Source organism: Carassius carassius, chromosome 31, assembly GCF_963082965.1.
Source record: "Carassius carassius chromosome 31, fCarCar2.1, whole genome shotgun sequence".
In the NCBI taxonomy this organism is placed as follows: Eukaryota; Metazoa; Chordata; class Actinopteri; order Cypriniformes; family Cyprinidae; genus Carassius; species Carassius carassius.
Window position 1 is genome coordinate 1,449,818 of NC_081785.1, and position 24,481 is coordinate 1,474,298.

The window sequence follows — 24,481 nt, forward strand, 5'->3', positions numbered from 1 at the left end:
ACTTTTTAACTTAATTTTACTGATTGTTTTCATACCATATAAATGCTCTGATTATGTAAATAAATTATATAACAGAAATTGAACTGAAAAGTGTATAGCCATTAAAAAAGTAATTTTCACTAGTGCACCCTAATGGTTGGACCCCACTGAAAGAATACATGCACATAGCATTTTCTTGATTTAAATATCACTGCTCTTTTCTCTCCACCAGGTGCGTCGGATCTCAGTCCGTTCTCGGCTGACCCGCGGCAGTTCGAACGTCAATTTCCCGGTCTGTCCTCCCTCACAGACTCCCGTTTCCCCAGTCCCAGAATGCACTATCCTGGGACGTTCACATACACCCCTACACCGGTCACCTCGGGCATGTCTTTGGGCATGTCCAGCACCACCCACTACCACACCTACCTGCCTCCGCCGTACCCCGGATCCACCCAGAACCAAAGTGGGCCGTTCCAGACCAGCAGCACGCCGTACCTTTACTACGGCGCCTCGTCTGGGTCGTACCAATTCTCAATGGTGCCAGGTGGAGATCGATCCCCCTCCAGGATGCTGCCGCCTTGCACTAGCGCATCCACTGGCAGCACCCTCATCAACCCCAACCTGCCCAATCAGACGGACGGAGGCGATGCGGACGGCAGCCACAGCAGCTCGCCAACCATTCTCAACTCCAGCGGCAGGATGGACGAGTCCGTTTGGAGACCATATTGAGACGGTCTGGTTGAACGAGACCTCAACGCAGCACTGTTAGCCTTAAAGAAAAAGAGTGAGAGATAGTTGCATGAAAGAATCATCAGATTGGAAGCACAAAGTCATTGGTTCTCACTGGTACTCATTGGTACAAAAGTACAATATTGAATGGTTGCAGTGTATTTTTATGACTACACTGATGTTTTTTAATTCTATAAAACAGATGCCCCTTACAGGGAATGATTTAGTGCATTAAGGTGCAATGTGAACGCACCTTTAATCTGATTCATCTGACATTCCACTTCACCAGTGATATAAAATTGAATTTAAAGGAATAGTTCTGCCAGAAACTAAAATATACTCTCCTTCATGTCGTTCCAAACTTGTATGTTTCTTCTGCAGAACACATAAGGAGATGTTTAGCACAATGTTGATGCTGCGCATTTGAATACAACGAAAGCATACTGTCACTGTCGAGCTCTGAAATCCTCTTTAAGATGGATCTTTAAACTCCAAAAAGCACCAAAAAAGTGGTCCATATGACTTGTGCGCTAGATCTTCTTGAGCCTTTCAATAGCTGTGTGTAATTAACAGAACTATGTTTAAGAGTAAACGATGCCAGAACGTTCATCCCTTTTCCTGTCCTAGAGTAAACTTTCATTGCATTGGAATGCATCCACACTATTGGCGCAAATATTTTTATATTAACTCTGTATAATTTAGCATTTCTTAACACTGAAAGCAATTGTTATTGTTGTTGTTTTATTTATGCATGCTGGAAGTCTATTTTCTGGCTAATTCCCTCTGATTATTTTAATTTATGTATGAAATGGTAGCAAACGGTACTGATTCGAGAAGCAATATAAGCCATATAAACCTTAAATTATGCAATGTGTTGAGAGGGACAAAATTTAAGATGTTTGAATATTATTTTTTGGGACATCTATTAATAACTTAATGAAATATTTACTCATTTTGTAATTTAAATGTTTTGTTATTATTATTGTTATTTTAAAGCAACCAAAAAGAAACTCAAATGATGTGTAAGCAATGAAGGAAGGATATTTCATTGTAAGTCTATATCCACAATTTTTCTCAGAATAAAATCTCAGTCGGAAGCATTCAGAAATGTTTTAGACGGAGTAAATCTGAGTAGGTAACATCTATAACACAAACAATCAATAAATGTACAAAGATATGTTATGAGAGGTGACGTGCTGCACTCTCCACTTGTTTGACTTGGTATCCAATGCTTATTTAGTTAATTTATTTTAGATAAATGTTTTATTTAATGTTTTTTGGTGACTACAAGAATGACCAAACTCTTGCAGCAGTGGCCTAACTCTTTGCATCTCCAGATACAGACATAATCAAATCTCATCTTGTGCAGATATGAAATCATTACTATCATCAGCCTTTTGTTCTATAACTGGATGGTTAACTGCACTTTGTAGGTTAGTTAAACACTATGCAAACAATCAAACTCAGAAATGTCTCTTTGCTGTGTGCTAATGTTCTTGAGGTACAATATATATTCAAGTACTTTGATATTTCTGGCATGTTAGACAACAGAATCTTTGGCCTGCAAGACTATTGATTATACTGAACGGACAATCAAATTGAGGCTAAATTACACAATGGATGCTTACCAGAAACGTTCATCATCTCTATTTCTAGATTTTATTTATTGGTCAACAAAACATAATGAATTGGTTATGAAATTATCACTGGCAGGGAACTCCTGCCAAATAGGTTACAAATTTTAAAACAGTTATATTTGTAATAATGCAATTTCTTTACACTTTGTAGTTGTGGTCTTTGAAGAATAATGTATATGTTTCTGGATTCAACAACAAGTGGTACTTGAGACAATGTTTGTCCAAATGTAAGTTAATAGGCTGCTGGCAGCGCCCTTAAACAAATTGTCTTTTTATTTCTATTTCTGTGTGGAACAAAGCACTTCTTTTTAAAAGGATGTAAAACAAAAAAGCCTAAATGCCAGATACAAAGTCACCTTTATTTATTTATAAAGAACAAAAAGGAATGTCTGTGTTATATTTTACTCAAGAAGTTACATTTGCATGAAGAAAACGAATCCCGTTTCCTAAATCCTGTTTGGTATTTTAATGCATTAAATAAAATAAATTAGCATCAATTAAATTCAGTCCAATGGCATATAAATACTTTTTGATAAATAAAAATAAGCATTTTTCCCACCTTAACAGTGATTCATAATTATGGAAATGATTGCAATGCAGAAAGTCTTAAACGTGGCTCTAAACTTCATTCAAAAATGTGCATGTGATAAGATTTAACCCGAACATGCTCTTTTTTGGAGATTCACCCAAAAACTAGCAATCTGAACTGCGTCTTTAATTGGGGTCAAAGTTCACAGCAGGTTGTGTTTCTTTCAAATCTGCAGAAACAACTAAATTGAGTGTTTGTAAGCCCTCTAATTTCTTCTGTACAGTGTTAAACTCCATTTCTTTAAGTACAAAAACACTTACACTGCTGTTTTTAACTGCCCTACTATATATATCTAGCCTTTTCTTTTAACGTGGTGTCTTCTGGTCGTGAGGAGAGCGTCTATGTTTACAGAATGTTTACAAAAAGCTGCAAGCAGGTAACTGCAAATGTAAAGAACCTCTGCACTGTTAACATTGTATGAATCCGTGTTTAATTGCTTCAATATGCCTGATAACACGAGAACAACATTGGTCTGTCTTAATCAAACATGTCACAGGGCCAAATATTTATATGCTTTTGGGCTATGGACTATGTTTTTCATTTACCTTTTTTATGTAGTACCTTTGCAAGAGTCTGTTTTATGGGTCAAGAGCAGAGATTCTATACATTAAAAAAAAGCATTGAGATTTCATTTGCATACAGTACGTTCTGTCACTATCACAGACATACAGAGAGTTTTGGGCTTCTCCTTGGAATATATATTTGCAAATTTCATTTACATTGCCAGTACGCAAGGTCAAATTAACACATGAAGAAAACCAAATGCTGCGCTCCATTATTGTTGTTTCTGTACTTTTAACTGAAGTGTTTTGTATTTGAAACCCTGGTATAGAAATATGCATCATTTTGATTCATCACAATGCTTGGTTTGTAAACAACGGGAGAATGCATTATCTCATGTGTCGAGCATTACTTCCTTGCACATACTGTACAGATGTTTCAATTTCGACAATCTTTCGTCCGGTTTCAACCATAGTTTGTTAAACTTTAACCTGTTTGTACGGGACTAACGATCCAGTAAAGATTTGTGAGCGTTTCTGATGATTGTATCATTTGTCTTTAAGAATAAAAATGGCTTTTTGTTATAACTCGGTTGTTGTTTTTTTTGTTTTTTTTCCTACTTTCACTGTTTCACTGAGCTCTAGTCTAAATCAAATTAGCTGAATTAAAATGATGTGAACCAAACTGAATTTAACTGAACATATGTACTGTATTGTACTGTTTATACCCTATCTATCTATCTATCTATCTATCTATCTATCTATCTATCTATCTATCTATCTATCTATCTATCTATCTATCTATCTATCTATCTATCTATCTCTAAGGAATGTTGATTTACTGAACTGAATTGACACTAAACTGAACTGAGCTGACTGGAAATGAAAAAAGAAACATCTGCTAAATTTTTGAAATGACATTTGCCAACAGTTTTGTTGAACTTTATAAAACTGAACTCAACCATCTTGAACTGGATTCAATGTAAGGGAATTGCAAAACTTATTTAACTGAACTTAGCTGAACTGAGCTAGATATAAATAAAAAGAGAAAATTTAAAAATGACTTCACTGAACCAAGCCAAAGTTTAACTGAAGTAAACTGAGCTGAATTGAACTGAGCTGAGCTGAGCTGAACCATGCACACAGTATTTTTATTGAACTGAATTGACAGCAAAATCAAATGCAACTAAGCTGAACTGAACTGAATTTATCTGAACAGAACAAAATTGAACTTCACATAGCTGCAGTGACTGGAAATAAAAACATGAAACAGCTGCTACATTTCAAAATGACATTTGCCAGCAGCTCTGTTGAACTTAATTGATCTAAACTGAACTAAACTGAATTAAACTGAACAGAACTAAAACTGAGTTTGCACTTCTTAATCTTTCCAAAGAATGAAAGATATAGCTGGTCTGCATTTAACATTACATTTCTTTGTCATACGTGCTGAAAATAAATAGGGCTTTCTGAACAGCTCTGATGAAAATCTGAGAAAGAGAGCTTTTCGCTCCTGGTTTACATTGTGCAACAGTAGCCTACTTTATCTTGAAGAGCATAGCAATGTTTAAACGTCTTCGAGTCAGTTTATTGAACAGGCCTTATCTGTGCATATCTTGCCAGAATATGTAGGCTCAAATCTCCATGAGATTTTATATGATTTCCTGTCACTTTTCCTGAATATATTCTGAATTTCCACCGGAGACTTTCAAAACATGCACTTCAAGACAGACAAATGCTCCATTATGTGATGATTAATCAGCGTTAATGTGTCAGATGAAACGGATCGGTTAATGCTGTGAGCTGTTCAAACACATTGTTTGTCTAAACCTGCACTGAGGGTCTTTAAACGGCCCTATCAATGAACGCAAACATCCATAAGTTCAGCTTGGATCAATGTTTGGTTTGGATCACCTCAGCCAGGAAACGACTCAATGGGCTTATTTAGCACTACTTAGAGCGAGTTCAACACTATTGCATTGTTTTAAGACAAAACATGTGTGTTTCCTTTCAAAAATTGTCATCTTTATCGAGGCTAATTGATAAAAGTTCTCAGATTATGTTTTCATTTGTTGGTCGGCACGTTGCCGGAGGGTTTTAAGTGAAATAAGTAGAACGAGAGAGCAAGAACTAATGATGGTCTTTCTGTCTATCTACGATCTCTGGCCCTTTTAAGACAAAACTCAGAGCGGTAACTGATAGATAGATCTTATGATTTCTTGCTGCTATGCTTTAAAAAATGGATAGGTTTTTTTCTGACATGTTTGTGTTTATCTTTCACTTTGATATTGCAAGTTGCAATGATTAAATACAGCTGGATAAAACTAAAAACTGTTTCTGTCTTCATTTCAGGCTGAAAAGCAACAAAATGTGATTATTTTAAAGGGGTTGATTCTTTTCCATACTCACTTCATTTGATATTTATTTTAGGTCATAATTCATTGAATGAACATTCAAAAAACGACAAATTCCTGTCTATTAACTTACACTGTATATATATATATAATAAATTTAAATAGTTATTTTCTTGATTTTGTTACTTTTTGTTTACTGTTATATGCCAGATAAAAGAAATTCCAGTCTTTGGAAAAAATAAATACATAAATAAATAATAAAATAAAATAAACATGCATAGATATGCAAAAAAAAAAAAAAAAAAATTATTTTTATTTTACTTTGTTCACTGAAAACCTGTTGAAATCCATTTTTCTTTTGAAAATCCATAATTTAACTGCTAGAAAGTTTTCCACAATTTAATTAAATTAATTTGAACCTTTTTTTATACATTTATTCAGTGCAAGAACTGAACAGAAGTCTTTTTTCCCAACACCTCAGTGTCTTTCTTTGAGGAAGTCTGATTTACGCATCATTTCCTTTCGTTCTCACCGGGTGAAACAGGAGGCTTCTGGTTGTGAGGGTCAGTCATTTCTCACACAGTTAAGCCCCTGATTGCTCCAAATCACTTCACAAGCCATCAAATCTGCATTGTGCTGTCCCAGTTTGGCTGGAGGTGTGCCAAGGACAATGCCCTGATGCCTTTAACAGGGTGAAACCTGCAGGGTATCTGAAAATAGAGACCCTGAGTGTCCCACGGCTGTCTGAAGGTTGCAGACGGGTTTGTCTGTCCTGATGATTTATGCTGGCAGCGCTCGTGAAGTATTTGCTGCTGCTGGGAGGTTTCTGTACAAATGAAGTGTGAAGCTCACGGGAGCACAGAGGTGGCGGGACGCAATCCTTAAACACCTCCAGCACGCCGGCAGTAAACGGGACACTTTGCAGGAGGGGGGTGGAAGTAATGCATAGAGGTGTTATCTAAAGCTGATCACACCTGTAAGCTCACAATTCATCCTCTGCTCCAAAAAAAAAAAAAGTAACCGTGAAGTTGTCAACTAGGACACGTTCCTGGAACAGCTTTGTTTGTCCTTTATCAAGAACTAACCACATAATTCTGACCCAAAATGATTTCATCAGAGAAGAAAATTAAGTGATGCATGATGAATAATGCATAAATCTTTGACTTTCATGCTGTCAAAGGTTTGGAATAATTAAGATTTTCTAATGCTTTTAAAAGACGTCTCTTCTGCTCACCAAGGCTGCATTTATTTGATTGAAATTACAGTAATTAAGAGTAATATTGTTTAATATTAATATATTACTATCAGCATTTAATATTAATAGTTATATTGTTAAATAATATTAATATTATGACAATTTAAAATATTTAATATTATTAATAAATATTTAATTTTAATTTAATTTTGAAGTGTAACAACCATGCTAATTTTTTTTAACAGCTAAATATTTTTGTGGAAATTATAATTTTTTTAAGGATTCAAAAGAACTGTCACTTTTGATCAACTTAATGCATCCTTGCTAAATAAAAGTATTCATTTATTTTTCTCTTCCTTTTTTAAATCTTAGTTTGCACAACAATATTAAGCAGCAAAAATAAATAAATAAATAAATAAATAAATTCAACAATGAATAATAAATGTTTGTTGAGCATCAAATCAGCATATTAATGATTTCTGAAGATCATGTGACACTGAAGACTGGAGGAATGATGCTGAAAATTCAGCGGTGCATACATTTTATTTTACAATATATTCACATAGAAAACAGTTATTTTAAACAGTAATAATAGGAATTAGGATTTTTTTTTTTTTACCATTGAGAAAGGAGCAAAACCGTGTGTGAATGAATGTAAGACCTTAAATACATCATCACCTCATTATCAGTCCTGCTTCAAGGTCGAACCCTGGGCAAATTTTAAGAAACACTGCCCTCCTGTGGGCAAACTTTTCAAATAGCATCAGCATCAGTTTCACAGCATGTTGCAACATTATAATTATGAGCTACTTAAAAAAAATATTTACCTAAAACATGCTTGTACACAATAGGCCTGTGGAAGCTTGATAAAACTGGAAGTTGATATACAGCTGAAAGAAAAAAAAAAGTTTCATTTTGCTGGCCACCCCTCCAATATCTTAACTATTTATCTGAAAAAGTCAGCAACAAAAGACAAAGATCTCAATATGAACTCACTTCACTTAATTCTGCCAAAAACATATCTAGCCAATTTATAAAGCAACAGGTTTATAACAAAATTACATTTCCTATCAGTATTTGATGTGTGTGTGTATGTATATGTATATATCATGGCCACACTAAACGTAAGGACATGCAGCGATGCTTTCATCATTATTTTCCAGCCCTGCATGACATGTGCTCTAGTTTCAGCATAAACAAACACATGTGTGTGAGAGTGACACTGTTCCACCCCATCACTCTCACCCTCTCTATCTTCCCAGCATGCAGTGGGGCCTGACACCGCTGGAATATCATGAGCGCAGGAGTTCATCCCACGCTCTGAGAGTGATACAGTAACAGTAGCACTTCTTTTGAGATTCGACTTCAAAAGATGATGTCCAGGTGTTAAGATGACATCCCAAGCTTTTTGATAAAACATTTGGTTTTACATAAAATCAGATAAATGGTTACAAATTAACACTGTCATCACATAATCACTCACATGTTGAATTTTAGGGTGAACTATCCCTTTAGGCTTTTCACTGAAACAAAAAGAAAAATATATTATATTGTGATGCAGATCTAAACGCTAAGACGGACAGATGGGGAACACATGAAAGCATAACATACACATACAGCGAGATGGAAATTTGAAGTAGATAAAAGAGTGCATCCCGAAATCCCAAAAGACAAGTCGGCGATGGTCAAAATAAAATATCCCTACCAAAGCAAACAATACCAAATGCCATTTTGTACACTCTCAGCATGAAGACTTTTCATTTTCCACCATAAAATGTGAAACCTCTTGGATCTGGTGCAGACAGACAGCATTGAAGTTTAAATCAAGATCTGACTGATGCATACCCACAATTACCCTGGCGTTTGAAACGGGGGCAAACTTCAACATTTGGTATCATTTAGAGCCCAGGCGATGTCACTGATGCACAACCGATCCTCAGACACAAATCCAACAAGATCTCAAAGGACATTTCTGCGCAGCAATGCTTGAATCCAACTCTTTGCGTTAACCTATAATTATAAGACTCCAGCGAATGCTTGTTTTGATAAAACAGTCGGAGTGAACTACAGGTTGCCTTGACTTTACTGCTTTGAAATCCTCTGATGTTGGTGATCCGAGCCGAGTTGTGGAGGAATCGCATGCCTTTTGCATGGTGCTTTGGCAGTGTCCATGGAGTGGGCTCTGCTTTAGATTACCTTTGGGTTTTGAGCTATGAAAATGCAATTGCCACTTCAGCATAAGTTAAATCAGGTGGGAAGTGAGTAATGAAGTCAAAGGCTGCCGCTGCTTTGACATCCTTCAAGAAAGGTAGATGCATTCAGGAAAAGACTCATTTTCTCAAACATAATTGAGAGTTTCAAGACATATAATGTGCTTTTTTCCAGTACTGTGATGGTATCATTCTTGCTTTCTTCCATCCAAACAGTGTTACCAGATTCTGTCAAGACACTCTAGTTATTGTAAACACTGCAAAATCATTTGTAAAAAAATATATCTTTACATTTCCTGAAGAAATTATGAGTGCAAAACTTACCTCTATGATGCTAAAACATCCGCCAGGGTTTTGCAATGCAGTAGCAATGGTGTTCTGAGTGGTTTTCAGCACTTTGCAATGCGGTTGCTTACTGGCAAGTCAAAAAAAGCCCACCTTAGAGTCTCAATGGAGGTATTTACATACATATGTAAAATGTACTCCTCCCAAATGGAAATACATTAAAAGGCAGACATTTGGAAGCCCCATAATCTACATAAGCAAGCAATTATGAATGAAGCAACTGCACAACTCCAACATTCATACGTTATTCAAAAATTATTTTCCCAAACAGTGCAACTTTTTGACAAGTCAAGTCTTGATCAAGCACAATGCTTAGCATCATCTGCTTTACATATATATTTACATATATTATATAGCCAAGTGTGGATGGAATAAGAATACCTCATTGAATGAAATCCGGTCAATTGGGATAATTGGGATAGTAAATAAGTGAATATAAATCCATATTCTGATCACTCTATCAATGCACACTGGGAAAACAACACAGATTTTTCAGTAAATTATGCTTGCATGGAGATTCTTCAAAAAGAAAGTAGAAAAAGTAGAGCATGTTGGAGAAGTATTTCCATCTGAAGATGGATGATTGCATGTTTGGGGTGTTGATGTGTGGGGTGTGAGTGAGTCAACAGGGCCTTCATGCACTTGAGGCTGCTGGACATTTCATCCAGAAGACTTTCTGAAACAATCGAGGAAGGAACCAAGTGCATGTTTGACCGGCCCTTTGCCCCACTGCCCAAATAAAGATTACAGATATAAATGCAGATGGTTTGAATTTGCAGTGAAAGAAATGTGTTGGTCGGCTCAGAGATGATGAAAGGGCTTCCTTAGCAGGAAGTAGGGTAATTAAAACCCATGAGGCCAAGCGGCCCTGAGCAACCTCTTCTGTTTCGGCCTGATCTTCATACTTGTGTAATACTGAAGCAATATTATTTGGCTGCCAGCTTAACTTGACATACATACGTCACATGTGCTGGAAATCAGAGGGAATGACAGCTTTTTTTCACAAAAATATGACAGTTTGATAGATGGTGACCATTTGTTTTTTTTTGAGAAATATTATCTTAAGTGTCTAATGTTGTATCCAGTTGTTGCTGGTGCTCCAACTCAGCAGATGTTCGATATTGATTGATTAACTGAATTTCTTTTCTTTTTTTCAGCAGGGAAAATAAGTGCTCCAGGTTTATTTTAATACAAGATAAACTAGGCCTAACTGTGGCATGCTGTCTACCTCTCTGAAGATAATTGCGACTTCTTGACAGTTACACAAAATTGTGTCTTCTTATAAAGGAAAAAAAAACAAAAACAATGTACCTCTCGTTTAAATGTACTTTAAAATCAAGAAATCGTTTACTTACCTGTATTTTTCAAGTCCCGTCATAAGGTCAAGTCGATAAATGCGGTAACTTTCACACAACACGCGGATGGATACAAAACAGGAGCGCCATACTGTCCGCCCTAAAAAGTAGTTCCTCGGCTACAGTGACAAATTTACAGATCACTACCAGTTTTCTATGGAAGAATTAATATAAATGCATAAACATAAAATTGACGAACCTTTTCTCTCTTTTATCTCATCAGAGCTTTGCTGGTGATGGATGAGTCGAATGTCTGCAGTAATCGACGATATGAGTTAAATTGCAGTATGACGACGTGATTAAAAACAACAAAAACATCACAAGCTTTATGAAAAAATAAATTTTATTAAGAAGAGACCATTAGCATTGTTGTTCAGTTCAAATATATGAAAATTCCAGACAGGGCTCGAGATTCCTGAGACCTAAACATGTGCCTATTTGTGTGATGGCTTAGAAACAATAATTATATTTAAATATGATGTTTGTGTCAGTATACAGTAAATCATAAAGTGTTCATCAAACGCATTTAGGTTTTAGGAAATCTTTGATGAACGGTTTTGATCCACGTCAAATGTTACTTTATATCAGCTTCGGGATGAGGCTCATTTACTGTAAATAGCTCAGCTTTATTATTTTCTCCACTAGGTGGGGCTGTGTGCCTAAATAGAATTAATCTCAAGTTAATTCTAAAGAAATTACATTCTTACATGCTCACCTTTTTTTTTTTTTTGCTCTCTCCTGTGGAGATTTACACACATTAACCATAATACTAAAGTTAAATACCTTACCCCTAGATAAAACACAAAATTACATCACTGTTTCACAAGCTAGCAAAAATATCTTTATACAATGCAAAATTTGAAAGATTTATGCAACATGAATTGGACTTTACATGAAGAGAATCATCATCCAACCCTGAAAATGTATAGAGAAACAGTGGCACAGACCGTCACAGATAGCGACACTGATAGAGGAGTTTATGTCATTTACAGACAGTAAACATAATGGCAGTAGTAGCCTATGGGAAGTACACACAAGCGTGACAGGAGAATTACAGGACCAAGTCAATGTCCTGAAGGCAAATTCTGCTCAAAAACTGCTGAAGGAAACATTTTTGTGAGACAGTCTTTCACCAAGAGAAAGGTCACCACTTTAGCAGTTTTGCATATGATTATTAGAGTCACTGATTTATTTGCCCAGCCGCTTGGCCACGTCCTGATAGGCTAGTTCAATCTCATTATCTGCCGCACAGGTGTTGGTGAATTCATCCCGGGCGTAAGCTTTCTGCAGGTACCTCCAAACCCCACTGAACTCTGATGGGATCTCAAAATTACGGTATTTCTTAGAAACCACCTGAATGTGGCGGAAAAAATAATGACATGAAACAACTGACACTGCTAGATTATGATCCAAACAAATCATCCTATAAGGATTTTAATAAATGTCAAGTTGGGGCAAGTTGTCACATGTATCATATATGTTGCAATTCATCAATTGCAAATTGCTATTCATGAAACAGCAACAATGTATGTAACAATGTATTGTGACCTTCATTTTTGTTGTGCTTTATACAATATACAGAGATAGTTTCAAAACAGATACTGCAATTTGTAATATATTTGCATGTTACTTTTAAATTGTTGCTGTTTTGTGAATTGTTTTTCTGTTACTTAAGGCAGTATTTCATATTTCAGCAAAAGTTGTTATTCTCAAATTGACATTAATAAACTGCAGGATCCCATTGTGGCAACTAACCCCATATATTAAGTGTGACAACATGACTTGCTGTTTTTTTTCCTGGTTAAAAATGGTGGGGATGTTCGAAAGACTTAAAGTGTGTATTTGTTCAGAAATGTACTTTAAAATATAAACCCACCCTGAGAAACATCATTTCAGAAATGAAAAAGCAATGTTTTTGGAACTTTTTCAGCAGTCACCACTATTTTATCTTGCACTAAATAATCAATTACAGCAGATCTCCCAGCAGTACGTCACCTTCACTACATGCAGTTTGGGGAGGAGGTTGCAGTCTGCGAGCGTTAATTCATTGCCATCCAAGTACTTGCGGTTGGAGCACTTCTCTTCCCCCGTACTATCGACATCAATCTCGTCTGGCAGAGGGGAGTTCAGGAAGTTGTCCAGTTTCTTCAGAGCTTTCAGTAGCCCCTTCTCCAAACCTGCACAGCCAAAAGTTTGACATGTACTTGTGCTAAAGTTTTTATCTGAAGAAATACAGCGGCTTTAATTCAAGACAAACCCTGTAAAGGCCTACCGGAATGTTATGAGCTCTGGATAACGTGGCTCCATATTTCACAGTTGACAGCGGAGCATCCATAAAGAGCTCTATGTATATTCCTTGAACCTGTCTAATAAGTCATGAAGCAGACACTAAACTCACTTGCATTGGCTCCTGGATTTGTGTTCTTGATGTAGGCAGAGAACTTTGCAAAGATGTCATTTCCCGCCGTGTTTGACTCCTTGTTCTTCGCAGCCAGTTTTGGATACCTTTGGACGTGAATGAAAAATAAGGCTATTCACATTGCATAAACAATCAATCCATCGGTGAGCATCCTGTCAACCTACTTGGGAGGCGCCAGCATCTCTTCCAAGAATTCCTCGATCTTGTTGACGTCTGTTCGCACTTCGCCATTGAAGGTAAGGAATGGTGGAGGAGTCCCGGGAGCAAGATTATGAAGATCAGCTGGTTTCCTTGAAGAAATAGGGATTTTATTTTTATTTTTAATGCATGTTCACATCTGATTTTGATGATTACATAACACAGTCAATTAAAGCCAGTGAAAATGCTTGATATGCACAGCTTTTTTTTTGCTGTGTTTTTTGTATTTCTCATTGAAACAGGACTTTACGGGTGGGACATATCTATCAAAAGCTATCAGACTAAAAGCCACACAATTTTCTAACAGCAACTCTCATGCCCAAAGCAGATTTTTAAATACAATTTCATTACCTTTTCAGGTCGACAGTGGTGACGTTGAACACGACTCCCTTCAGCCACAGGATCATAAAAAGCCTTTGAGAAAAAGGACAGTTTCCAATACTTTCTCCATCACTGCCAGCCTGAGGAACACAGACTGATAAATCAGTATACCAGACTAAATGCATCACATCATAGAAGTACATTACCATGGTAGCCTATCACCAGAGTATTTTTTTTTGTGCAGTCTTGAACATCTTGAAAATAAATGAACTTGTTTGTTGTCAATCAGCAATGTAAAAATTCATGCAATGAATTATGACCTAAAATGTATATAATACATATATATATTAAATATAATTCTTATCATATATATATATATATATATATTAGTATCATTAGGCCAGATATGAGATTATTAAACCCCTAAAGGTCATTCACCATTCAGTGCATGATTTGCAATCTTCAACACAATAGTACACAGTACAAAGAACCAATTGGGATTTAGTGCCAAATTTCCATATCTGAAATTAGGCAATCAAGCTATCCAATAGCATCCTTAACTGGGCCAGTAACCTGAGCCAGATATCAGATCTGCACTTGAGCTGAATTATTCATGGAAATTCCATTACCTGCCCCATTAGCCCACAGCAAAGGGGTTTGGGGTCATACTGTACCTGTCAATACAACTATGAGTTAGACACCAGCCTCGCCACCTAAAATTAATGTGTTTAGCACTTAACGTTGCTTGGATAAAATGCACAGAGGTTGGTTTTCAAAGGGGCAACACTTGATTGGATCAGAACGAATGTCTGAGTTATTGCTTATGTTACACTTTAAGACATCTAACAAACTCAATCCACATTCCCATAGGATAAAGTATATTCAGAGCAAGGACTAAATATAATCTGTGCATGGGATTTCAGAGCTTTGTCCATGCAGAACTCTTGAAAATAAAGGTTCTTTATAGGAATTTGTGGTTCTACAAAGAACGTTCAAAAAGCATAAAACCTTTCCACTGCACAAAAGGTTCCTTATAGTGATCCTTATATATAGACTGTTAAAATAGTGTATACATTTAGAAAAATGGTTTACTGAAAAGTTTACTTAGGAACCCAAAATGGTTCTTCTATGGCATTTGCTTTGAAATATTTTTTGTTGTTGTTGTTGTTGTTGTTGTTGTGCTAAACAGTTAAGAATAGCCACTTGATTACAAGACATTCTTCAAAATATCTTATTTTGTGTTCAACAGAAGAAAGAAACCCATAAAAGTCTGAAACAAATGCAGAGTGAGTAAATCAATCATACACAGTATGCGAAAGTTTAATACTAAAAGTTATGGGCTGTCAAATAACTAAATCTAATTTTAAGCAAATTAGATGAGGTCATATAATAGAAAGTTTTTCAAACCCTGTCTCTAATTTACTGTCACTATTAGCTCTATTAATAAATTTGACGTTACATACAAGAAATACAGTGTCTGACCTTCTATGATTTTGACAGTTCTTCGATTTCTAAATGTTTTATGTCTTTATCAAGATCCCACCCTCATTCTTTCACCAGTTTCAGCTGTTAACATTATCTAAACATCATCACATCAAAAAAAAAAAATGCAAATGAACTACAGAAAGCAGCTGAAGAAATTAGACACTTGAACACAGAGGAATTAGAGCATGAGGTGTTGATAGAAAGGAAGAAATAATTCAAGAGCAGCCCAAAGTATCTGCTTTGAAACTGTCCTCCAGGACATCTTAACCTCAACCGAAACTGCTAGAACTGTCAGAAAGCTTTTCAAAGTAATACCAGCATTGATTCCTGACTGTTGATTAAATGTGCAACACACAAACACAGCCAGAGAGCTTTGACTCATTAAAGCTGATCGTCATGCTTACCTTCACGAAAAGCTCGATATCGGGGTCTTTGTCCTCCTCATTTGAGGTCATATCGCTTAAATTCACTCAAATTCAGAAGCTGATGGAGAATTATGGATTTGTAACCTCCTTCTCCTTGGATGTGCGAGTCTTTTATGTGTCCGGCCGGCGGGGTGTTGTGATGGTCTGGGCGATGTAACAGGTCGATGGAGGTGCGGTCTTGTTTTGATTTGGCCCCTGCGGTCAGCTGTCAGTGAGAGCCGCTCTGACTGTCACAGAAGGGCCAAAAATAGCCTCTGCGCGGCGCAGGAGCAAAAGGGAGGAGTTCAGTGTCACCTACACCAGCTCAGAGTCACTCGGGTCCTTTATAGAAATGTGATGAATCATATTTCACTCCTTCCTGTCAAAACCTGAGTCACGAATCACTGACCTCTCACATCACTGGTGCGAAAATCCAAACTAGCTTTAGTAGTCATACAAAAAATGTTCTTTTCCCTACTAACGAATCAGATGAGAATCAGACAGATGTGGCATACTGTAAGTAACACATTTAATGGGGTTACTGTCTCTCAGGCCCCACTTCATAATCAGCTGAAGGTTCGGTTTGAGAGGGTTATGGGAAACTATTCGGGTAAGTTCTCTCTAAATATAGAGCTGTAGGCTCCCTGAACACTTATTTACACATGATTACTGACCTCAGGACTGTACAGTAACAGTCACACACTAAACCGCTGCTCTGTATTCAACAACAACTAAGGAGATAAGTATTTGTGGTACGTCACATTCGATTAAGCACACTGAAAAGATGTAATAAGATTTATTTATACACAAACATTCAAATGTTTTGGGGGCATTAAATGTATTTTATTTATTTTTAAGTAAATCAACACTTTTATTTAGCAGGAATGCATTAAATCAATCATAAAAATTTAATTAAATTATTTTAAATAGTTTTATAAGACTATACACATGGCTATATAAGTCCATTATATGTATTTTTAAAATAAATGAATGCTTTTATTTAGCAAACTTAAATTGAATCTAAATAAAATTGACGATAAAGTCTTTTTGGAAATTCTATTTTAAATGAATGCCTTTATTTTAGTGTGACTTTATACTTACTAAAAAAAAATTTTTTATTGAATAATGGATTCATCAAAAATATTATGTGCCACAACTGTTTTCAACATTGATAATAATAAGAAATTATAATATTTAAGAATTGATCAGCAAATGAGCAAATTAGATTGATTCACTAATGATGCTGAAAATTCAGCTTTGATCACAACAATAAATCACATTTTCTTATATATCCAAATAGAAGACAGATATTTATATTGTAAGAATATTTAACAATATTACTGTATTTTTACTAAATTTAATGCAGCCTGAGTGATCAGATATAGATACGCTATCAGCCAAGAGCCCAATTCTCCTAAATGAACATCAATTCTATACATAAAAAATGTACACATCATATTTCTCTCTTGTTCCACAGAATGACAAGTCACATCTGAGTGTCCTCACAACAGTGTCATGATATACAGTAACAAGCTGTAGTTCACCTGCATGTTTACAGTAACAAAGTGAGACCTCTAGTGGCTGCTAAACACTAAAAAAACTTTAGTCACACACAAACTTTAAATATCTGAAATAGATGTTTTATTTGGTTTTCAGATGACAAATGTCATGTATTTCTGAGTGACAAAAGGATCCAGAGCTTTTGCTTTGCATAGTTTCATGAAGAACATACGACCACAAACATTTGATAGCCAAATACTGCACGAGCCAAGGTGACTTCCTGTTTCAGTAACTAAAGATTGAAGCGAACTAATATTGACCACTGTTAAATGTACAGAAAAAACTGCAAGAAATACTATAAAATGGCAAGCAATGGCTAAAAAGTCAAAAAAGAAAAAGTTTTACACAGCTTTTCAAATGTTCTTTCTCGTCAAGTCAAAAAAAAAAAGCTAACAAAGAACAACTGCTATTAAATAAAAAATAAAATCTCTGTTACAAAAATTACACAAAAAATAAAAATTGCTCAAGTTAAAAGCAGCAACATGTTCCCTTCCCCAAATCTGAAGCTGCAGATTACACAAGCTTTACCGTGCATTCACACATACAGCTATCTCTGGGAAATATTCAACCATACAAGAAAGATTCAGGTAAAAGCCCTCATAAACCCGAGAAATATTCCTCAATAGAGATTGAAGAAGAAATGTGAGAATTAGCATTTCTTTAGTCGCATTGGTTTCAAAATAAACCCTTTCTAAAAAGTAATAAAGACCAAGCAACCACTTAAAAAATAAATAAATATTAGTATTTAACTGTTTGTGTGTTCCCTGGTGGTGAAGACAGATCAAACATGTGACTCAATAAATAAAGTTTCACTACAAGCGAGCTCAGTACGGGCATTTTCAAGTAACCTCAGTATCCTGTTTCCCCACCCAAAAGAAGCTTGTAATAATTGTTATTGCTTATGATGTTCTGCCTTTCCCAAAAGTTTTGCAAACCTAAGTAGAAACTATTGTCATCAATGCATTCTAGAATCTACTTAGACTTACAATGATTTTGGGAAATGCACAGCAGTTTAAGAGCATGAAGCATGGCATGCATCAGTAACCTGACTGCTAACATACAGTATGCATAGATATACAGCTATTTTTATATGCATATGATAATGCTAAAAAGCATTTAATCATTCGGAAATCTGTTAAAAGTAATGACAGCATGCTTGTGCGTGTGACATTTCTCAGGAAATTATCTAACACAATTATAATATTTTTTTTGGAATATTGTTGTTGTCCAGGGTATGGAAACTTATTTCCACCACAAAAATACAAATTGGCACAATTCTGACATTTTTCATTGCAATTCTGAGGAAAAAAAGTCAGAATTGTAAGATAAACTCTTTATTGCAAAATATTAACTCAGAATTTGAAGAGAAGTTTGAATTGCGAGATTAAAAGTAGCAAATACCTTTATTCTTTCATTCCACTGCAAAAAGATGATTGACCTTTTTCCTCAGAATTGCACATTCACATGTACCAGTTCTCAGTTTATATCTCACAATTCTGAGGAAATCAATTATAAAGTCAGAATTGTAAAATATGTCAAAAAAATAAAAAAGTTTGGAAACATTACTATTTTTAATGTTTTTGAAAGAAGTTTCTTCTGCTCATCAAGCCTGCATTTATTTGATCAAAAATACAGAAAAAAATGTAATATTGTGAAATATTATTACAATTTAAAATAATTGTTTTTAAATTTATTATACTTTAAATGATCCTTTATTTCTGTGATGCAAAGCTGAATTTTTAGGATCATTATCACATGATCCTTTAGAAATCATTCTAATATGATGATTCATTATCAAAGTTGGAAACAGTTCTGCTGCTTAATATTTTTTCAGAACATGTGATACTTTTTTAGGATACTTTGATGAAAAAAAAAAGAAAAAAAAAAGTAAATAATAAAAATAAATATTTTGTAATAACAATATACACTACTGGTCAGTAATTTGGGGTCAGTAATTTTTTTTCTTTCTTTTTTTAAAAATAAAATCAATACTTTAATTCAGCAAGGATGTGTTAAATTGATAAAAAGTGATAGTAAAGAAAATATATTAGAATATATATTATTAGAATTTCTTTTTTATTTTGAATAAAAGCAGTTATTTTTAACCTTTTATTGATCAAATATATTAGACAGCAGAACCGTTTCCAACACTCATAATAAATCAGAATATTAGAATGATTTCTAAATGATCATGTGATAGACTGGATGTTACATGTGACACTGAAGGCTGGAGTAATGATGCTGAAAATTCAGCTTTGCATCACAGGAATCAATTCTTTTTTTAAGTATATTCAAATAGAAAACTATTATTTTAAGTTGTAATAATATTTCACAATATTAGTGTTTTTTCTGTATTTTTGATCAAATAAATGCAGGCTTGATGAGCAGAAGAAACTTCTTTCAAAAACATTAAAAATAGTAATGTTTCCAAACTTTTGGTCTGTACTGTGTATATATATATATATTTATTTATTTATTTTTTTTTTTTCTGTGGCAGAAATAAGCTTCCATATCAGGAAAAGGAATAGGAAATAAAGGAACAGTTCACCTAAAAGTTTAAATTCTGTCATCATTTACTCGCCTTCATGTTGTTCCAAACTTGTCTGAGTTTCTTTCTTTCTTTCTTCAACTTGAGAGTGATTAAATAATGATGGAATTTTCATTTTTGGGTGAACTATCCCTTTAAGAAAAAGAGCGAGACATTTCCAAAATGAACATTTGTGAAGTATTTCTATCTCAAGAGCTGCTGATAATGTTGAGGACATGTTTTGTCATGTCTCATCATTATTGTGCCTTCAGTGTTTCGCAGAATTGTTTCCCTTACAGTTTCAATACGATTGGCACATCGGCACCATTTCAGCATTTAAAGGAACAGTTCACCTGAAAATGCAAATGCAGTCATCATTTAGATGAACTATTCCTTAAACATGTGCTTGTATAGAGTCAAATCTCTCCATCCGAGACAGTCCCTGTGTCTAATAACTGCTTCATTCCAGCAGCGGCTCGTCATCATCGTCCTCCTCTAACTCCAAGCGGGCGAACGGACGTGAAGACGAGACATCTCTGTTCTTCATCAGCTTGAATAGACAGGTGAAGGTGGTCAGGATGATCAGAACTCCGATGACGAGGCCCACCGCTAGCGCTAGCTCTCCGCACTGCTCGTTAACTAGCGCACAGCGCACCTGAGCGAAGCTGCCGTTGTTGGGCTTCGGAAAGATGCCCAGCAGGTGACACATGAGCGGGTAGATATCCACACTGTTCAAGCTCGACATCTTGTAGCCTTTGCGAAATGCGGGCCCATGGGCGGCCAGGAAGGGGTGCATGCTGGGAAATGTATTGTCATAGCCATGATCGCCCACTGCAAAAAAAAAAAAAAGAAATATATATATATGCATTGTATATATGCATTTTGCAAATATCATGAAAAAATTCAATTTACCAGGAATTTCAAACGGTTGATGTTTTTAACAAGGACATTTCAAGAAGACGAATGTAAAATAACTCTTACGGCGCGGGAGTCTGCCATTTTTGATGATCGTCCAGCCTTCATCTGCCACCAGAATGATTGGCTGAATCCTTGCGTTGTTTTTATAGTGCAGCCGATCGGGAACTTCCTCCTTCAGGTACACCTTCATGTGATGGTGACATCTGGACAGGTTTTTATATACAGTCGAATTATCTGTGAATTAAATAAAATACAAAAATAAATAAAAATACTATTAGAAGGAAAAACTGTGGGATTCTGAGGAATGTATATAAAGAAGATAAAATGCATTCAATTAAGATGTGATTACTAATGACAGACCAACATCTACAGCCTTGTCTGTGGACTATGCATTAATGCAAAACATTTTAAAGTATTGCGTAAAATAAGAATCACTTTAAATTCAATATTAATGTTGTATAATGTTTAAATAAATCTATATTATATCTAAAACTGATTCAATATTAATGTAATGTTTTAATATGATATCAGTGCATCACTGATATACTATTTAAAGTTACTGTATTAATCTGCTGATTTATATTTTGTTTTAACTGTTCAAGTTTTATTAATTTAGTAGTTTTTTTGTCATTTTTCGTGAATTATTTTTATGTACGTTTTTTTTTTTTAAATAAAGTATTATCTATGTGGTTTTTATTCATTTTATTAGTTTTTCCACTGATTATTCATTAGTTTTAGTTTATTTATTTTTTAGATTATTTAGTTTAATTATCTGATTTTATTTCAGTCAGTGTTTATTTAATTTAAATTGTATTGCATGTAAAAATAAATTTATGGTTTTAGTGAACTATAATAACCTTGCTTAATTTAACGCATATAATATTGAATTTAAATTAATATTTTAACACATATTTCTATATATACACACCTTTTTATGTATTATTTTAGATCAGCCTTTAAAAAAAACCTTTATAGCAACCTGAACTGTAATCTGGATGCCAGGGGAATTTTTTTTATAAATAAATAAAATACAAAATCACAGTTCACTGTGGGAGACAAACGTTTTTTTAATTTAAAAAGTATAAATAATAAATACTTTCCTTCCAGTGGGATTATGGCGGCCACAGGAGTGAGATCCACCACCCTGTAGCTGCTCTGATGGATGCAGTCATCCAGCTTTATAAGACGCTCTTGAGAACACTGCGCCATGCCGTGATCACTAGTGATGATGACGTTTATCTTCCCCCATAATCCCGTTCTGTTGAGCTGCTCCATCAGGAAGCCAATGTGACCATCCACTTCCTTTAAAACCCTGCTCATCTCTGTTGTGTTGTCCGGGCCGTACATGTGTCCGCTCCTGTCGGGCTCTTCCCAATACAGAGCGGAAAACTTCACAGATTTGTCCGCGGTCATCCACTGTGTGAGGTTTCCCAGCCTCTCTTGGAAAGTCATTTTGGGGTTGTACTTGAATTTGTATTTTAATGTGTGGTTTTGAATACTGACATCCGTCCCTGGCCACATAGCAGCGGCTGCCTTGTACCCAGACTCCTCCACGGACACCCAGATCGGAGTGGCTTCGTCCCACCAGAAAGGATCACTGTCGTTCTGAATTGAGAATGTCTTTTTGGACACCGAATCGTACATAACACTGGCAAGCATGCCGTGGCTCTCGGCGTACAGGCCTGTGACGAGACTGTAATGATTGGGAAAGGTTTTCGTCGTGAACACATTGGTCAGCTTGTGCACAAGAACGCCATCAGAGAAGAACTTCTCCAGATTGGGAAAAGAGTAATTGTTTAGATAGTCTGCACGGAAACCATCGAAGGACACCAGGAGGAGCGGCAGCAGCTCATTCCCAGATCCCAGACCTGTTTGGTTTCCGGTCGGCACAGACAGGGTTAATCCACTACAGACGATGATGAGCACGTACAGATAACTGTTGACCTGCATCCTGAGGTGCGCGTGGGGCAGTCACTTTCTTCACTGTGAACATATGAAAGCAATTTATAACAGACAGACCAATGCCAAAATATAGACCAATGACCAAATATATATATATATTAAACAATTTATTTAATAATTTTAATTCGGAAAAAAATTACTTTTCACAATTTTAAGCAATCAAATGTTTTCAATTGAATTAAATATTTCTGAACCCATGACCAGGAACTTCAATACTAGACAGTCCAGAAGATGTTCACCTAATAAATGTTCACTTTCCCTTACTTTAACTTATGATGATATTTATGATTATAAATATCGATATTTAGCCTAGAAGTAGAACTTACAAAACATGTTTTTTTTGTAACAAGGAAGTGATACAGGAAGCACCTGAGGACAAAACGTGCTTCTAAATCCAATATTGAAAAGTGAGCAGGTGCAAAACATATTGGATCACATTTACTGGAGCTGATCAATAATCGATAAAGACCTGATTATAATACAACGCTATTCTTTAAAGTCCAATGTGCGTTTCGAAGACAGAACTGTTCACAATAAACTATGACAATTGCAACCTGAAAGAAAAAGACGAAACACGAAAGTAACGTACCTTTCTGCTCGGGACGTCGGAAAGCGTATTTTTTAAATGCAGACACATTAAACTCTTCGCTGATGTCGATCTGATTAATAAAGTCAAGTATGTTCTTGGTTTGATGCGGTTTCTTGCGCTTCCTCTTACAAAAATACAGTGTGACGTCACGGCATGACTGACAGATGCAGCAGCCAATGAGGGCGAGGGACGTCCCACTGCAGGTTCTCTTCTGGTCGTCTAACACTTGTAATCTCTGTTCTATTTATATTCTTACCACTTGTTTTCTTTAAAAAAGGAGAGCCTCTAACACTAATATTCTCTTTTTTTGTTTTCTTATTTAAATTTAAATGTATGCATTTAGCAGACGCTTTTATCCAAAACGACTTACAGTGCATTCAGGCTATCAATTTTTACCTATCGTGTGTTCCCGGGGAATCGAACCCCCAACCTTGCGCTTGCTTGCTAACGCAATGCTCTACCACTTGAGCTACAGGAACACTATTATTTATTACGACATTTTTTTTATTAATTCTTATTAATATTGCATTCACTATTCTTTTCTATTCTCACTACTTGTTTTCTTTTTTTAAAAAAGCCTCTAAAACGAGCATTCTCTTACTTTTTCTATTATATCTTCTTGTTTTGTTTTAGTTATAATATAAATGACCCTCTAACACTAGTATTGTCCATTATTTTCTATCTACTTGTTTTCTAAATGTAGAATGCTAAATGTACTTGACTAACCGAAACTTGTCACAGCACTTGAGCTACATTTTATTGCCCTTTTGTTTGATTTGATTGCTTTATATTGTCCTCATTGAGTCGCATGGGATAAAATCAACTGCTGAATGTCTAAATGTAAATGTAATATGTCTTTGATGTTGCATGACAGATCCCTGTATAAACGCCTTGGAGTTTAAACACAAGCAATAGTATTAGTGTCACAAGTATCACAAGAACACTGCTGAGTGGATGAATCTGTGCTTATAGCTGTTTTTAATATATATGTTATACAAACATTTTCAACTCCCCTTTTCAGGTGCCCCCTGCAAGTACATAAATGATGTTCACAAATAAATTTTTTACTTGTCATTAGTCATTCAGATTCCACACATAACCAATATTTTAAGAGTGGTGCTCCACAAAATGATTTGGACTGTTTTTAGGATCAAATACATTGAAAAAAAAAAAATATATATATTGTATATATATATATATATATA

General features: G+C 35.4%; 3 protein-coding genes and 1 long non-coding RNA gene across 7 annotated transcripts in view; 1 reads left to right on the forward strand and 3 right to left on the reverse strand.

Moving 5' to 3' along the window:
• LOC132111280 (runt-related transcription factor 2-like) overlaps positions 1–2,062 on the forward strand; it is a 32,393-nt gene extending 30,331 nt beyond the window's left edge. For both annotated transcript variants that reach the window (XM_059518436.1, XM_059518438.1), the window contains one exon: positions 212–2,062. In XM_059518436.1, coding sequence (XP_059374419.1) covers positions 212–708 — 497 coding nt within the window. In that variant the 3' untranslated portion in view covers positions 709–2,062. The remainder of the gene's footprint in view (positions 1–211) is intronic.
• Positions 2,063–7,662: 5,600 nt separating this feature from the next.
• LOC132111985 (uncharacterized) lies at positions 7,663–10,983 on the reverse strand. 2 transcript variants are annotated; one of them, XR_009424860.1, is made up of 5 exons: positions 10,894–10,983; positions 9,518–9,604; positions 8,829–9,421; positions 7,811–7,873; positions 7,663–7,732 (listed from the first exon to the last, which is right to left on the reverse strand). It is a non-coding gene; the product is annotated as an uncharacterized LOC132111985 (long non-coding RNA). The 2 variants fall into 2 exon arrangements; XR_009424859.1 differs by lacking the exons at positions 7,663–7,732; positions 7,811–7,873 and having other exon boundaries at positions 8,713–9,421.
• A 235-nt stretch (positions 10,984–11,218) lies between these two features.
• clic5a (chloride intracellular channel 5a) lies at positions 11,219–15,993 on the reverse strand. 2 transcript variants are annotated; one of them, XR_009424784.1, is made up of 7 exons: positions 15,721–15,993; positions 13,862–13,971; positions 13,477–13,602; positions 13,292–13,398; positions 12,889–13,070; positions 11,609–12,246; positions 11,219–11,552 (listed from the first exon to the last, which is right to left on the reverse strand). XR_009424784.1 is itself a non-coding variant. In XM_059518441.1 (6 exons), exons 1-6 carry the CDS (start codon positions 15,769–15,771, stop codon positions 12,082–12,084), a joined length of 741 nt encoding a protein of 246 aa, XP_059374424.1. In that variant the 5' UTR covers positions 15,772–15,993; the 3' UTR covers positions 11,219–12,081. The 2 variants fall into 2 exon arrangements, 1 of the variants encoding a protein (XP_059374424.1); XM_059518441.1 differs by having other exon boundaries at positions 11,219–12,246.
• A 3,944-nt stretch (positions 15,994–19,937) lies between these two features.
• On the reverse strand, positions 19,938–23,467 carry LOC132111283 (bis(5'-adenosyl)-triphosphatase enpp4-like). The gene is made up of 4 exons (XM_059518442.1): positions 23,277–23,467; positions 21,828–22,708; positions 20,789–20,961; positions 19,938–20,638 (listed from the first exon to the last, which is right to left on the reverse strand). The coding sequence occupies exons 2-4, from the start codon at positions 22,673–22,675 to the stop codon at positions 20,268–20,270; spliced, it is 1,392 nt and encodes a 463-aa protein (XP_059374425.1). The 5' UTR covers positions 22,676–22,708; positions 23,277–23,467; the 3' UTR covers positions 19,938–20,267.
• Positions 23,468–24,481: the final 1,014 nt, after the last annotated feature.

What these genes read in the sequence shown, in the direction of transcription:
- clic5a (XM_059518441.1), bottom strand. Translation starts at nt 15,771, where the DNA reads ATGACCTCAAATGAGGAGGACAAAGACCCCGATATCGAGCTTTTCGTG. An exon ending in ACCACTGTCGACCTGAAAAG is followed by an intron (nt 13,603 to 13,861) that starts GTAATGAAATTG and finishes TATTTCTTCAAG; the next exon opens with GAAACCAGCTGATCTTCATA. An exon ending in GAGATGCTGGCGCCTCCCAA is followed by an intron (nt 13,399 to 13,476) that starts GTAGGTTGACAG and finishes TCACGTCCAAAG; the next exon opens with GTATCCAAAACTGGCTGCGA.
- LOC132111283 (XM_059518442.1), bottom strand. Translation starts at nt 22,675, where the DNA reads ATGCAGGTCAACAGTTATCTGTACGTGCTCATCATCGTCTGTAGTGGA. An exon ending in GCCGCCATAATCCCACTGGA is followed by an intron (nt 20,962 to 21,827) that starts AGGAAAGTATTT and finishes TATTTAATTCAC; the next exon opens with AGATAATTCGACTGTATATA. An exon ending in AAATGGCAGACTCCCGCGCC is followed by an intron (nt 20,639 to 20,788) that starts GTAAGAGTTATT and finishes TTTTTTTTGCAG; the next exon opens with TGGGCGATCATGGCTATGAC.